Genomic DNA, 16493 nt, shown 5'->3' with positions numbered 1-16493 from the left:
CAGAGTTGAGAGTGATAGTCACCACCCTGGCAACTGACCCAAACCCACTCCTCTGCTAATTGCAGATTAGCATGAGGAACAGACTTCATGCTGACACAAAAGCAAGAGGGTTCCAAGCACACACAGGGAGGCTGGAATCAGCCTGAGATACGGCCTCAGCGAGGGTCAGAATGGAATCAGGAAGAATGGGAGAGACTCCCAGACAGCGGTTAGGTCATGAAGCCTGGGGGCCAGACTATGTCCTCCTCCTCAAGACAAAAGGTGGCTAGGACAGGAAAGAAGAGCTTTGAAGGCCCGTTGAGAGGGATGTCCAGGAAGGATGCCAGGTTTACGAGGGCTTTGGTGGAGGAGGAGGCAGAGATGGGGGGGTGCCGGCCACGATGGCGATAGCCTGGGCGAGGGGCAGGCGATGAGCAGATGGGGCCTGTGGCCAGGAGCCCGGCGGAAGGGATGGCGTTTCGTGTTGGCGATGAAGAGGGGTTTGAATTCTGGCTTTCTGAGACTCCCATTTCCTCATCTGTAAAATTCAAATCAAAATACCTGCCTGGAGGTGCGAGGAACGTCAACAATAAGTTCGCAGCACCTAGCATCGTGCCTGGCCCTTAGTAAGTGCTCAGGAAATGCTAGCCAGGTGTCGTGGTGGTGGTTTCGGTGAGGCTGGCAGTGCTCCTTGAAACAGCAGTAGCTGAAGGAGAGGTAGGGTGTGTTTGTGGTTTCTCTAGCTATTTTAAATATGGATATTTTTAGAAACCAGAGGGTTTTCGGGGGGCAACAAACAGGATTTAAGTATGCCTTGAGGGAGAACCTACCGGCAGTTAGGGTCTAACGGACATTAGATGGGCGGCCGAGGAAGACCCCCGGAGGTGTTCCTTTGGGCAGGAGTCGAGGACACGAGAAGGCATGGGCTTCAGACAGTCCTATCCTGCAGCCCAGGGTGGCAAAAGCAGTTTGGCCTTACGGAGTCCTCTATTTAACCTCTCTGTAGTTCAGCTGTAAAGTGAACTTAATCTTCCAGAGATCAGATTCCACACGCTCTGGGCAAAAGGCAACTTCCTGTTTCAAGGGGTAGAGCACACAACACTGTTTTTAAAACTTCCCTCTGCCTTCGCCCCCGCCCCTGGCTCTCTCGACTCTAGTCTCCCAGCCGAAGGTTCCATGAAAACAGAACCCACCCCAGCCTATCAGATTTCCCTCTCCATAAACACCAGCTTACATTTCAGGGTCTGTGCACTAAAAGCAAACCGTCAGTTTGCTTTTGCCAAAACCCCAACTATTTCAAAAATGGCACAGCGAGGCCAGACCTCAGACTAAGTCCACTGTCCCCACTGCCCCTTGGCCTGTGGCCCAGATTCTCAGTCTCAGCAAGGACTGTCCCTGGGCACATGCAGCGTGGGCATAGGTCCAAGCCTAGGACCAGAGCACTGGGCCCTGGGCCATAAGAGTAGGACAGCGTGCACAGGATGGAGGCGTGGTACCTACGTGTGGGTGTGTGGTCGGAAACAAGCATTGTGACACTAGTTGGTATACCCAGTGTGAGCTGACTCACATATGGTGTATACAGGAAGACGCAGCAATTTTAAATGTGTGTGTGGCCTGACATCCTGTGCAGCGTCTGTATCCGGGTAATGTTTGCCGATACACATGTATCGGTGTGTATTCGAGTGTGGGGGGCAAGGTGTGAGTGGATATGTGTGCAAGATTTCTATGGAGATGGTGCGGAGACTATTGTTTATGAGTACATGTAGCATTTAGTAAATCGTTGGAGTTAAATATGTATAAGTGGGTGTAGAGTATAAGAATGGAGGTAGTATTTATGGATGCACATATTTATGTGTGATTGGCTTTTTCTGCAGTATTGGGAATGATAAGATACTTGTTCATTTATTTCTTTATTTTGAGAAAGAGGAAGAACGTGTAAGCAGGAAAGGGGTAGAGAGAATCCCAAGCAGACTCTGTGCTGTCAGTTCGGAACCCAGCATGGGGCTCAATCCCATGAACCCCGAGATCTTGACCTGAGCCGAAATCAAGAGTCGGATGCTCAACCAACTGAGCCTCCCAGGGGCCCGGTGACCAATTATTTATGCATGCAGATATAATGGGACTTGTGGACACACAATTATAATATCACACCTGCCAGTACATAGCTGCACACATGCGAATTTTAACTATTTCAACGCATATATTCCTAATACGTATTGACTACTTTTCTGCCCTTGTTAAGAAGTTACATTTAATGTAATCCACTTCTCTTACTCTTGCTAATTTAGTATCATTATAAATATCCTTATTTTGCTGATCTGTTGAAGGGAATGCTCTTAGGGGCTATAGTTGAGATAGACTGTAGCTATGCTAAATGGTCCCATACTGTTACATTTTTAAAGGTTTTATATTTAATTTTACAAAACATTTTTTTCTCCTCCATGGTGTCTTCTTCTAGCTGTCATTACACTTCTTGATTCCTCTGTCTCCCCTAGTTTCCCTATTTCTGATCTCCCATGGGGTAGAAACCCAGCAGGTCAACACCTATCAGAACTGTATAGGGGCACCTGGGTGGCTCAGTCGGTTAAGCAGCCAACTTCAGCTCAGGTCATGATCTCATGGTTTGTGGGTTCAAGCCCTGCATCGGGTTCTGTGCTGACAGCTCAGAGCCTGGAGCCTGTTTCAGATTCTGTGTCCCCTTTTCTCTCTGCCCCTCCTTTGTTCTCATTCTCTCTCTCTCTCTCTCAAAAATAAATAAACTTAAAAAAAATTCTTTTAAATGTATAGAAATAAGAGTAACCAGACTGCAAGGAGCTCATCTATGAATAATTGTAAGAGGCTCACTGCATGAATGTTGGAACATCTATTTGGCTTTCCTGAAACAGTCCTTGCTTAGTTTTTTATCTTTTTGACGATTTTAGAAGTTGAAACTGCCACATAACTAACCATTGGGTCCACAATACAGACACACGCACGAATGTGTGTTTCGAAAGCGTCTGTGAATGCGTTTGTATGTGAAGTTACATGTGTGTTGGGTCGTGTGGAAATGTACACGTTCAGAAGCACACAGAAACACACCTCCAAGTCGTGCGCAGTGCACGTGGAGATATTATTGGATCCCGTGCACAAAGTATGTATTGTGTGTGGGCAGACACAGCTTCCTGCTCACGAGAAAGTTCCACATCATTTATACAACTGTGGGCGTACGTATATATACAGTTTGAGCTGCACCAAGCCTCTCTTTTGTGCAGAGGGGAGGGAAGGTGCTGAGGTTCCCAGCAGGAGGGAGAGCAAGGGACGAGGAAGTTTGATGGCAGTACCCTTCTCTCGGAGGAAGCAGTGTGACCCTGGCTGAGGTCTGGTTCTCCTCTGAGGCCAAAGGAGGACGTGCTGCCTGCCAGTGTCCTGCCCCGCAGCTGCAGCTTGGGTGCACGGGGGCCTGGAGACCACACAGAGCTGGTCGCTCATAATATGACCTCCCCTCCTCATCATCCTTCCACTTTGCTGTTCTCAGCATGGAGTCATAATGATAATAAGAGTAAAATCCATTAATTCAAAAGTCACCACCTTAAGGGTTGTCATGATTTGTTCCGGGGTGAAGTTTGCCCTTTCTCGGTGGAGGAAGAGGAGTTTCCCCAGTGAGCATGGGGGCGGGGCCATGTTTCCAAGACCTTGAACTGGTCTAAGTTCACGGAGCTCACTTCAGCCCAGCCAGAAGCCTCCATTTAAATGGAGAGGATTCCCCATGGTGACAGCTTGGATCCAGTCCTTTGATGGGGGGCCTGACAATCTGGGTTAGTGTGATTTTACTGCACTATTCATCATTATCGCTCGCGATACCGCCGTGTGTAAGGTGCCATCGCGGGTCCTCTCGGCGCCATCTCCCCATTGTACGGATGGGAGCGGAGCCTCTGCCCAGAGAGGTCGGCCTCGCCCACAGCCACACTGGTTCTCAGCAGAGCCTGCAGTCGCCCTGTCTCCTTGGGCGCTCCGCCGGGGGCACCCTGGAACGAGGCCAGCTCTGCCTCAGCTCTCCTCTCTGCTTGCCTCCTGCCTGGCTCGCCGCCTGGGGAAGGGCCTCGCTTGCTCTGGGTGCCCGGCCTCCCCACCCCTCCCATCCCCTCCCCACCCACCCCTATTCACCTCCCTGTTCATTTCTGTTTCCAGTGCAATGTGCCACCCCAAGTCCTCCCACCTCCCCTGCCTCCCCGACTCCACCAGCCAACCCCCTAGCGTCTGAACCCCCACGGGGCGCCGACAGCAGCCATGCCATGCGGGTCTGAGCTCGGACGTAAGAACTTTTCTTCTGTATTTCATCCACCATGGGGAGTGGGACCCCCGCCCCCTACCCCCATGAGCCATCTACACCCCCTCATCCCAACATCGCTTCTCCCTCACGCCCAGTGCCCACCCCGCCCCCCGTGCCGCTCCCTCCCCTCCCTCCATCTGCTTGAGCCCGCAGTGCTGGGCTGGCCCCCGCTGGCAGGGCCGCTGCTTAGTACCACAGTGCCCATGGGCTTTGCTTCTCCAGAAGCAGACAGGGACAGAGCTGAGGCCTCCCTCCGCTGTACCTCTGTGGGCCAAAATTCTACCTGCTGATATACCCAGCAGCCCGCCTCAGAAGCCCTCAGATCACCCCCCAGATCTTCCTGCCAATTAAAATCCCATGGGAAACCATAGCAAAGGCTGTGCACCTTGCTCTCCCTGAGCACACGGCCACTCAGTATCAGGCAAGAGGAAAAGAATACGGACTTTCACTCATCTGTTTCCCTGTCGGGGTGGGGGTGGGGGGTTCCACAGGGTTCTACAGGAAGAGACTTCTGTCTCCCGGGCAAGCTTGGCTGAAGCCATCTCTCCTCTGGCAGCACCTTCCTTACTGGCTTCTCTCTTCTTTAGTGCAAGCCCTGGCAGAGGCCAACGCTGTGAAACTCCACAGAGCCACGTTCTGAAGGCCGCCTCCGCCCCCTGAGGTCCTGCTCCCCACCCTGGCCCCCCAGGCCGGCGTTCCTGTGGGGACGCTGCAGGGAGCCAGGCTGGGGGCCGGGGTTGCCACTGCCGCCAGCGCCACCACCAGGATACCTCAGTGTCCACACGCCCACCACGCCCGGCCTGAAGCCCTTCACTACTCAGATGGCAGTTCCTTGGCCAGGGCCTGAAAGGACAGGCAGGAGGCCCCCTCCCGTCTGGGGCCCAAGTCATAGGGAGCGAGGGCTGGCCCTGCCTGGCCCTGCAATGGCCTTCCTGGAACATTTCCTGACGAAGAGGATGCCCCACGGGGGAAGACGCCCTGGGCTGTCTTAGGTTAGGACCACGGGGAGGAGAAGATGGACCCTCTGCCTCTCCTGGGCCCTCTGGACACCGAGGACAGCACCTGCAATCACGTCCTGCCTCCATCAGCCCCACCCTGCTGCCCCGGCTGCACCCAGGGCTCTGATGTGGCTCTGCTTACGGGTGCTCCTTCGGGGTCCAGTGGAGACCGACCACCCTGCTTGAGCCAAAGACAAGATGACGAGAGGGGGAGAGGCTCCTCGGCCCCTGGAGGGGACAGGGCTGGCTGTGGGTAGAGAGCAAGCAGCACGCAAGTCTGTGCAGCGTCTGAGGGCAGGTTGAGAAGGGCTGGAAGAGAGAGGAGGGTTGGAGGCAAGTGGGAGGGAGGACAAGGAAGTGGAGGGAATTGTTGGCAAGAAAGAGGACAAGGCAGAGATGGAAAAGGGGGTTATGGGATTGGTTTCCCCAGGATGGAGCCTTAGCTTAGTGCCAAGTACAGTGCCAGACTGTCAGCTCTGCCTCTCTACCTGGTCCCCCAGATCCACGGGCTGCCCACACACTGGCTCTGGGAGGATCCACTCGCAAGCGCATGGGGGCCTGAGACTGTGGGGATGAAGGTGTGGGGACGCTCGTGTGGGTGAGCAGGTTGGAAGATGGACCTGTCTTCTGTAGGGTGTAGTCAGCCTCGGGGCCTTTCCTAACCTTGTTCGTTTGGGACATTTTCTTGTCTTCCCTGTGGAATGTGTTGTAGGCCAGCTGAGCGAGTGCCCCTGGAGAGGGAATGTGGCCTCAATCTGGGAGGCCAGATTCTAGGACCCCACCCCGCATTCCAGGCATCCCCCCCCTCCCCGCCCCGTCCCGATGAGGACCAGATGAGGCTGTATGAGAGGACTCCCTTCCGGCCTGGCTGTCTCACAATCCGCCTACCCAGGGAGGCCAGTGGAGGAGACACAGAAGCAAAGCTTTCTCTTCCTCCTTGCGGCTCATCGGCTCATCTTCGAGGACTGTGGCCAGAGAGGAGGGAGGAGAGAGTGTGAAGCTGGGAAAAACCTTGGCCCCTGGGGCTTCTCTTTGCCAGAGTTGATGCCCGGAGACTTCAGCCTCCAGCGGCCCCAAGAACAACTACTTTAGCTGCCACCAACTCTTCTCCACTCCTTCACGGCTGGGACGGTTACTGGTTCATATGCAAGTAAAGATGGCAATTCATTCAACAAATATTTATCGAGCACCTTTTATGTACCAGGCACTGTTCTAGGTGCTTAGGATATTCTCGTGCTTCTGAGGGATTGCAGGCTGGGGACTTCCACTTCACTTTCGGCAGAGGTTTTGAACGTGACCTTTGGCTACATTTCCCATCTTTAGCACAGCTCAAGCACCCCAAACCTGTTTTGTTTTCCTCCCTTTACACACTGGCGGGTGGGATTGGCTCTCTGCCTCTTTCCAATGCCTTTTCCCGCCCACAAGAAACAGCTCTTTGGGGGCCTTCCATGCCTTCCCCTTTCTTTGTCCGTCTCTCCTTTTTTTAAGTGATATTTTTAGAAATACATGTAAAATACCAAGGATTAATGTCTGCACCTCTCTGCCACCTCGCTGTCACCTCCTCTTTCATAAAGCTGGCTCTTTATGTTGCTTTACATGCCTTAATATATGTTTTATGAAGATTATACATATGATAGATATATACATAATATATATATTTGTTTGGATGTCTGCTCCTTTCCCAGGACCTCCTGCCCAGGCCCGTTTTCTCTCCTTCACTTTCCACGCCATTCCTAGCACGTCGTGGCCACACCCCATGCCTTTTGATCCAAAGAAGGGGAGAGGACAGACTTATTTTAAGACAGAGCTATTTTACGCTTTTGTTATAAAAGCAAATCTATTTTCAAAAATGTGCAATGTCTGAATGGAACGGGCCAGTGGTGGGAGGAGCCTGGGCCGGCTGCCTCAAGGTCCAACCCTGCGTCCTTCCCTCTGCCCCGGCGGCTTCCTCCTCCCATTCTCCAGTCTGCAGAGGGCTGGTCCCCAGAGCTCACCCGGAGAGCATCTTACCAGGGCGGGACACGCTCTTGCAAGTCCTGGTCTAAGGATTTGATTACAACTGTCAACTCTTGATGACCCGCTAGGGTTACGGGATGTGAATCCTCTCAAAGGAAATGTTTACAGTGGTGCACACAGAAGCATGCCCGTGCGGGCACACACATGCCCCCAGTGTGCTCCTGGACCACCTCCCTTCATCCGTCTGCTGGGAAGGGCAGACGGTTTAACGGCAGCCGATGCTACACCACACCAAGGATTCTGTTCCCTGATGGAGTCAGGAATCAGTGCAAAGGCCAAAGGAAAACAGTTTGGGATTACGGGCCCTCCAGCACAGACACATTCAAGTTCCTTGGACTTCTCACACTCCTTGATCTCTTTCTGGTCTGGGTCACACCTACGACTTCTGTCTCCTTCTGTGACCTTTCCTCTGGGGGCTGTTATTAAGAGGACAGAACCTCGGTCTGGCATCCAGACTGCGAAGTCAGCTTCTGGCCTGAAGCGAGCCCCTCGGACAAGGTAACGTCTCAGCCTTGCCTGGGAGGCCCCCCCCAACCCCTGGACTTTCATCTGGTGGGCTGCCGCTGGGGCGCTGACCTCCACCGACCCAGCCTTCCACATGGCTTCTCGACCCCCAAAGTAGGCAAGGGGCTCTTCGCCTTGCAAGGATTCGGCCAGAATGGAAGTCTTTCGTCCAGATCTGGAATCAAAGGTTTGGGACTGTCACAGAGCTCCTGGCCAGCATTTGAAGCCTGACCTTCCAACGTTGACATTCACTGACACCCTATTCCCAGCCTGGAGCATCCTGTTATGAATGAATGGGGCCCAGACGGAGGCCCAGGGCTAAGTGACCCACCGGGAGACAGCCCTGGTTACTATCCTAGGGCCTCCCCAATTAGCACATCACCTTCCTGATCAATAACCAAGAGGCTGTAATCAAATACTGCTACTGTCACTTTAAAGAGTTTCTGAGGTTGCCAGCTGTGCACACTTGGTCTCCTGCCTTGGTGAGAGGCATGTTCTTGGGCAGGGCTGAGTATAGCAAGACGGAATCAATTCCTTTCCCCTTTAGGCACACCCCCCCCCACCTGGCAGCTCTTAAAAACTAAGGAAAATATGAAATATACGTATATATACATATATCTATTTATGCACATACTGGGGCCAATTGGATTTGCTAGTCTTAGACCATAAACCATACAAGCAAATATATGATCTCAGTGTCTTTATTTAGTATAAAAGTGACCTTAGAAGAAAAGTTAAAGTTAGATAAACAGAGGGCATCTCTGTTGGGGGACCAAACATCTGTAGCGGCCCCTTTAGCATCTTTCTAGCCAACAAGCCCCTCCCCAGGGAGGGGCATCCTGACTGATAGGTGAGCATTTGCTTCTCTGCTCCGCGACATTCTTTTTAGATCTAGGTACTGAAGAATCCCAGTGAGCTCTGCGTTTGTATCTTGCAAGTTTGTATAAATCTGATACAGGAAATAAAAGGAATGGTTTGTACAAGTGGTGTGTGTCTCGCACTTGACTGCCTACGGCCAGAGTTGTCGTTTGTGGTAATTTACAAGCTCGGCGCAAGGGTCTGGGGCAGAGCCCCCCTGGCTCAAAGCAAAGCTGGGTCCGGGGTACGCTGCCAACCACAAGCATCTCTTCTGTCCAGGTAGTCCCAAATCAAGACTTGTCCCAAGGTCCTGTGCTTTGACCGTTATTAGATCAGTGTTCCAATCCTGGAAACTTCCCATTGATTTGTCTCTGAGACACAGTAGAGCCATAGGAGAATAAAATTCATTCTTCGGCTTTCTCGCTCACTACACAGTGCCCTGTACCTCTACTTGAGGGTACAAGAAGTTGTATGATTTGGGGAGGGGTATCAGGAAAGCCACCCAAATTACACAAATCCAGCCTCAATGCCTTTGGTTTATGTCCTTTGGCAGGTGCTCCGTGATTATCCATTATCGATCCTCAGTGTGAAGAATTTTATCAGAGCTTCTCAATTTGAAATCATGAGTAACAGTCAAGAAGCGCTGAGAATTCTATGCGGTGGAGAGTAACAAGAGAAAGTGAACCCAGGAGAGTGGTGGGCCTCAGCTGGGCCTCTGCAGGCATCAATGGTTCAAGGGTGAGAAGAACACTGAGAAAGAAGAGATGGAAAGGCAGGCCTCTTCTAATTCCCGATTTCACCGTAATCTGGTTCTAAGGGCTGATTTCAAATTCTGGACACCTGTTCCCATTCCTAAAGCGCTAGCAGAGAGTATGTGTGTGTTTGACAAATAATATGACTATATTTGGGGGTTTTGTAACATGCCCAGGACAGCTAGAAGCCCTGTTGTCCTCTGTGGATCAGGGAGAACTGGGCTCTGATGCACACTCAAGGCCAAGGCCACGGGAGCTGGAGGAGGTGCCCCAGGAATTTGTGGCTCTCTAGGGCCTGTGTCTATCCACAGCACCATCTGGGCCAGAGCCTGCGGCTCGGAGAGGAGGTGGTGGGACGTGAGAGTACCCCTCCCCAAATCATACATCACTGTACTCGGTGTCGCTGTCCCCACAGATGGGCTGGCTCCTCTCCAAGGACGATGCCCATGGACCTCCTCCCGCTCCAACTCCCGGTCCCGATCAGCCTTCTGATCGAGCCGGGCTGAGGTTGTAAAAGTGTGCTGTAGTCCAGAAATACAGATGAAAAGGCACCTAGCAGAATGCCCTCAAAGAGTGTTGCTCTGTAGCTTCGTGGTCATGTATTGTTCTTGGAGCGAGGCATGATGGGCTCAGGCAGCGGACCAGTCTCCGGACCCTGCTGCTGCCAGGAACGGGCCCCCCTCCACAACCCCCTCATCCCTGGGCCCCCACTCCTTCCTGGCCCTGCTCCGAGCTGCCTGAAGTTTGGACAAGCCACCAAAATTCTTGAGTCTCTGTTTCCTGGTTCATGAAATGGGGATATCGACCATCATTTTATGGAGCTCTAGAGAAAGTCAAATGGGAAAATGAAGGAAAACCACTCTGAAAACTCAAATTCATTTACAAATGTGAAGAGGCAGTGGTGACATGGTATAGGCCCCTGGGGAAGAAAGAGAATGTCTCCCAAGTCTCATTTTGCTGCCCCCACTTCCTTTGATGAAGACATCACCAGGGTTCCTGCTCCAGCCCTTTGAGGTCCCTCCCTTCCCCACCTGTATTCCTCCAGCTGCAGCCTCCCAGGGCCCACCACCTCCTCCTAGGGGTGCCGCTAAGAAGGGGCTCCTCTCAGGGAGCCTGGGTGGATCAATCCTTTGTCAGACTCCAGCTCAGAGCATGATCTCACTGCTCGTTAGCTCAAGCCCTGCACCGAGCTCTGTGCTGACAGCTCAGAGCCTGGAGCCTGTTTTGGATTCTGTGTCTCCCACCTTCTCTCTGCCCCTCCCCCACTCATGCTCTGTGTCTTAAAAATACAAATAAACATTAAAAACAATGTTTTTTTTTAAAAAAAGAAGAAAGAGACTCCTCTCCAGGAGGCTGAGCTGTGGACAAGCCCATCCAGGCCCCACATCTATGCCCCACACTGCCATCGGAAAGCCAGGCTGGGCCGGCCCACTTTGAAGAGGATTCATTTCTTCCAAGCCCATAGGTAAAAGTGGGGGTGGGGGGTATTCTATTTTATACACCTGTAGGAGCAGTTTAGCACCACATTTGGGAGAAATCTTTCAATAACAGCATTTAATAGTATACTAATACCAGTAATATTAATAACAATAGTAATTATCATAACTGGAAGAGTAAGAACTCAAGTGTTTACTGTGTGCCGGTACCAGTTCCGTGCACTTCCCAGTCCTCGTTCTAACTCTAGGTGACAGGTACTAGTCTCACCCAAGACGCTGAGGCACAGAAAGGGTAAATCAAATGTCTAAGGTCTCACGAGGCTGGGATGAAGCCCAGGCCCACTCAGACTCCAGAGCAGAAGCGCTTAATCTACCAGTGGTTTCAAAGGGGTGATACGCCCCCTAGTGGAAATTTTGGGAATTTGCTGGGACCTAGTAGCAGCTGCAATGCACCTGGTGGATTTCCAAAACAGTGTCTTCCATCCTGCAGGAATTTAAAATGTACAACTGACCCAAACCCACTTCTAATATAAGTTGGTGATACTGCAGTTCATAATAGTACTAAGTCTAAGCTTCTAAGTTCTTTTTTAAAATCAGTTTCACGAATAACTCGGTAAGTTACGAGACGGTCTTGATGGAGAAGAAACTTAAATGGAATAAAGACATGGTCTAAAAATTGTTGCATTAAACTACTGCATACATTGTCCGCACAAGGCAGTGTAACATTCAAATACTGTTTCCGTGGTTGAAGACAAACTGTTTTCATGATTGAGGACGGCTCCAAGTAGGGTCTTACTGAGCAAGCACAGACTGACTGAAAACACTTAACAGAGGAGATCTGAGAGAACCAACCATTACAGAAAAGATACCTGAAATGCAGGAGATCTCATTAGATCTCCTTAATAAATGTTTTTAGAGATTATTTCATAGAACTACCATTCTTTAGATTTTTTTAAAGTATTTGCAGTCCCAGGATGGACACCTATGTTGTACGAATTTCAGGATTCCACATGGTAATGTTTGAGGGAGCTGTTTTTTCTCTAGCTTTTCCCGCCCCTGGGGGGTGGAGGGGTGGGGACACGCAATTGTCCTCAGGCACTTGTATTGCCAATTCCTTTTCTGATCCACCTGCCATTCCATTCCCCACTGCTTATTGGAAATACGTGACCTCCAAGGTGCAAATTCAAGACTGAATTTTCCCTCAACACGTGATGGCATTCCAAGACAGAGATCTGGGTGTCTGCGATGTGCCTTTGCTACTCCCTTCCTTCCCGAGCACCAGGAGCTATTTGAACAGTACACACAGAAGACCCGGTTCCTTGGCTATGTTTTCCCTCTTTCAATTAAGGCTATTTCCCTCTTTCTCGTTTTATATGCAAGTACATTCGGTCTGTTATAATTTACCAAACGGTTTTTATTCTTCTGTTCATTTCCTACTAATCTCTCATTTTCTTGGGGGGGAGAGGGGTTGTTTTTATTTTGTTTTGTATATAATGACTGTGGTCTTCTATTTCTCTTAAATTTAAGTGTATTTATTACAAGTAGGTGCAAGCAATCTGCCTGTTTCACATGTCTTCATTAAATCTTGCCTGAACAGTAACATATTGAGAGACATCACGCTTTATTATAATTTTCCCTTCTTTATACAGTTTGTGGTTTTTTTAAATGACGTGTGTAGATAGGGGCGCCTGGGTGGCTTGATCGGTTAAGCGACAGACTTTGGTTCAGGTCATGATCTCACGGTTCGTGAGTTCGAGTCCCCCGTTGGGCTCTGTGCTGACTGCTCAGAGCCAGGAGCCTGCTTCGGATTCTGTGTCTTCTTCTCTCTCTGCCTCTCTCCCGCTCATACTCTCTCTCTGTCTCTCAAAAATGAATAAATGTTAAAAACAATAAAATAAAATGACGTGTAGATTGGTCATATGATCTATAAACTTTATTTCAGGATGGAGGGGACATTACCAAACGGATGCCGGCTCATGGGTTGAGACGTGGCTCTACGGTGGCAGAAAGGATGTTAGGAACTATCTACCCCCTCTCTTTACAGGCCCACAGAGAGAGAGAGAATGACCCATGTCTCCTCAGCTGGCTTGTGGACTCTCAGAACTAGGCTTCTGGAACCGTCCAGCCCTACTCCAAGTCCAAATTCATCTTTCATCCTCCCTAGCTTAACCTCATTGTCCAACGCAGGACCCCGCTGGGGAAAAGGAGGTCGAAGCCCTTTTTATCTAACTCCCCTGGGGCGCTTTTGTCCTCCCTAAAACCCAACCCGGCTCCCTCGGAGACTGCCAGCAACAGGTTTTACTCAGTGGCTTGCCGCCCCCTAGCGTCTAGCATGGGTACTGGCTTCAGGCGAGTGGACTTCACCAGCAGGATGAATTGAATACTTTTCCAAAGAGAAACACGGATTCCAACTCTTTGCCACACCCTCACCAAATCAGGCAAGGAACCTGGGTAGCGCCGAGATCCCAGTCCACTAGACAGTCTGAGTTTTGCCGGGGACTTGAAAGCAACTAAACTCGCCTTCAGGGCGCGGGAGTGGGGGCGTTGGAGGGGGCAGGTGGGCGTTGCCTTCTCCAGGTGGGCGGAGCGTGTGACCGGGGCTGGTGCCCTCCGGGAAGATCCAGGAGACCGAAGCCTGCGACTTTAAGCTGCCATTTGGGTGGGGAGGAGGGAGAGGTGGGGTTTGGAGAGCGGAGGGAGTTAATGATTTACCGGAGGCCCATTTCACAATTTACCAAGGGTCAGCTTCCCTGGAGCATGCACAAGTGCGGTCCTCTCTGCGCCTCACCCCTTAGCAGCGCTGACCCGGAAGGTCCCCTAGGCAGTCTTCGGCATGATTTCCATCACCGAGTGGCAGAGTGAGTGGGGGGGCCGGTGCCGTGGAGGGTGCTGAGCGGGAAGGGAGGATCCAGGCGGGGAGGGGGGGCGTCGGGGGCGGAGCCACCGCCCCTCCCTGCCGGTATCTCTCTGGGCCACCTGCGAGGCGACCTCTGGAGCCGGCGGCGGGCAGGTGCTGTGCTGGCATCCACCAGGCAGCGGGGCCAGGACTGGGTGTGGCTCCTCCGCCTTCCAGTGGGTGGAGGGTTGCTCAGGACCCCCGCGTACCCAGAGGTTTGGTGCCTGGGGGACGCGACAAGTTCACGCCCCATGCTGACCTGGGATGCCTCCAAGGCCTCAGGGGGCCTCTGCCCGGTCAGACATTTCCCCACAAATTCTCAGGGTCTCCTTCACCTTCTTCTAAAGTTCATATATTTCTCTTCCTTTAATTAATTTCTTAAGTCAACTCTACCAAACGTGGGGCTCGAACTCACGACCCCGACATCAAGAGTGGCCGGCTCCACAGACTGAGCGAGCCAGGCACTCCACCTTGGTTTTCTTCTTACCAGAAACTAAATTCCACTCCTGCCCCCAAATTATTATGCCATCACTCCTAAATATCTTTTTTTTTTTTAAGCTTATTTATTTTGAGACAGAGAATGAGGGGAGTAGGGGCTGGGAGAGAAGAGAACAGAGGATCCGAAATGGACTCTATGCTGACAGCAGAGAGCCCCAGGTGGGGCTCCAATTCACAAACCATGAAATCATGACCTGAGCTGAAATCCGAAGCTTAACCGACTGAGCCACTCAGATGACTCACTCCTAAATATCCTTCTCCTTCCTGTGTGAGGAGAGGGAAGGGAGGTGGTCCACAGGTGTGGGAGGGGCAGGAGAACTGTGATTTAAAGCCTCTGAGCCCAGGATCTCATCTGTGAACTGGAGGTAATGCTTATTCACCGCACAAGTTTGTCCCCACCACGTGCCAAGCATTGTGTTGGGCAGAGAGTATACAATAGTGTACTGAATGGAACACACCTGCTCCTGCTTACATGCTAGAGTGGGGAACAGGGAATTAACAGATCAAGAAATCAGTAGGTGGTATGTCAGATGGTGACAGGTCCTCTGGACAAAAATAAAACTGTAGGGAGGCCAGGGAGGGTGAGGTAGGAGGGGTTACTGTGTTGTATAGGGGTTGGGGAAGGCTTCCTTTTATATACAGCGATGTACAGGAGGCAAGGAAGCAAAGCTATGCAGTGATCTGGAGGGAAAATTTTTCCAGGAGAGGGAATAGACCATGCAAAGGCCCTGAGGTATTAGCATAGTGTGTGGTGTGGCTGCAGCAAAGTAAGTAAAGGGAAGGGTGGTAGGAGTTTAGGTATGGGAGGTCACCGAATGATGAGGTTCTGTAAGAACTTTGGTTTTATCTCCACAAGATGGGAAATGACTGGAGGGTTTTATGCAGAGGAGTCAGTGATATCTATAAAATTTTAAAAGTTTTTTTGAAGATACATTTATTTTTTATAATATATATATTTTTATTTTTATTTTTATTTTTGAGAGAAAGAGACAGAGTGCAAGCAAGGGAGGGGCAGAGAGAGAGGGATACACAGAATCCGAAGCACAGAGCCTGATGCAGGACTCGAACCCATGAACCGTGAGATTAGGACCTGAGTTGAAGCCAGATGCTTAACCGACTGAGCCACCCAGACACCCCAAGATATATTTATTTTTGAGAGAGAGTGCAAGCTGGGAAGGGGCAGAGGGAGAGGGAGACACAAGTTCCAAAGCAGGCTCTGCACGGACAGCAGCGAGCCTGATGCAGGACTCGAACTCAAGAACCGTGAGCTGGAGTCATTCACTCAACCGATTGAGCCACCCAGGTGCCCTGATTTATATACGTTTTTAAAAGGTCGCTCTGGGTACCGGGGTGAAAATAGACTGTAGAGGTGTGCGGTCAGCGACAGGGAGGCAGTTTGAGGTGAGAGGTGGTGGAGGACACCAGGGCGGCGGCGGTGACGTGGTGGAAAAGGGTCAAGGCTGGATCAGCTTTGAGAAAATTGCTGGAAGGATTTGCTGATGGACTTGACGTGAGCATGAGAGAAGGAAGGTGAGCACCCCACCAGTATTTTTAGCCTGAGCGATTAGAAAGGTGGATTTGGGTTTAAGACAAGTTGAGTTGGATATGCTAGTAGACATCCAGGTAAGCTGTCAAATAGGTTGTCAGGTATATGAGTCTGGAGTTCAAGGTCAAGGCCAGAGTTAGAGAACTTTGGGAGTCGCCAGCATATAGATGGTATTTAAAATTGTGAGAGGGCGTGAGATCGCCCAGGGCTGTTTCGCAGCTTCCCCGCTATGGACTTTTGGGGGCAGGATAACTCTTTGTTTGGGGGGGGGTCTATCATTGATGCTGGTATGTCCTCCTCCTATTTGTGACCATGAAAAACGTCTGCAGACATCGCCACATGTCCCCTGGGGAACAAAATCACCCCTCCCCATCCCTCGGGTCTAGAGCTACAGACTTAGGGAATAAAAATAGAGAAGAAAGCTGAACCCCGAGTCTGGTGGCAAGCCAGCATTTTATTAAACCAAAGTGTGGAAAATCCAATGAGAGAGAGAGAGAGATGAGGGAACCAGATTTAGTTCAGGTAATGGTAAATGGACTAGATTTTCCTCAGGAACTTTAAGACTTAAAGGATGAGTGGGTGGCTCAGTTGGTTAAGCAGCCGGTTTTGGCTCAGGTCATGATCTCACAGTTCATGGGTTTGAGCCCCGCATCAGGCTCTGTGCTGACAGTTCAGAGCCTGGAACCTGCTTCCGATTCTGT

The 16493-nt window shown here is 51.0% G+C and overlaps 1 protein-coding gene across 3 annotated transcripts in view; it reads left to right on the top strand.

Annotated features, from left to right (window-relative positions):
* The window catches only part of PLEKHA6 (pleckstrin homology domain containing A6), a 113966-nt gene extending 105177 nt beyond the window's left edge, over positions 1-8789 (top strand). For all 3 annotated transcript variants that reach the window (XM_029935540.1, XM_029935542.1, XM_029935541.1), the window contains 2 exons: positions 4147-4270; positions 4876-8789. In XM_029935540.1, the coding sequence (XP_029791400.1) occupies positions 4147-4262 (116 nt within the window). In that variant the 3' untranslated portion in view covers positions 4263-4270; positions 4876-8789. The remainder of the gene's footprint in view (positions 1-4146; positions 4271-4875) is intronic.
* The last annotated feature ends 7704 nt before the right edge of the window (positions 8790-16493 follow it).

The sequence above is a fragment of the Suricata suricatta genome, chromosome 3 (assembly GCF_006229205.1).
Source record: "Suricata suricatta isolate VVHF042 chromosome 3, meerkat_22Aug2017_6uvM2_HiC, whole genome shotgun sequence".
NCBI classification, from domain to species: Eukaryota; Metazoa; Chordata; class Mammalia; order Carnivora; family Herpestidae; genus Suricata; species Suricata suricatta.
The sequence above is the reverse complement of the archived record's forward strand: the minus strand, read 5'-3'. Positions and strand labels throughout refer to the sequence as shown.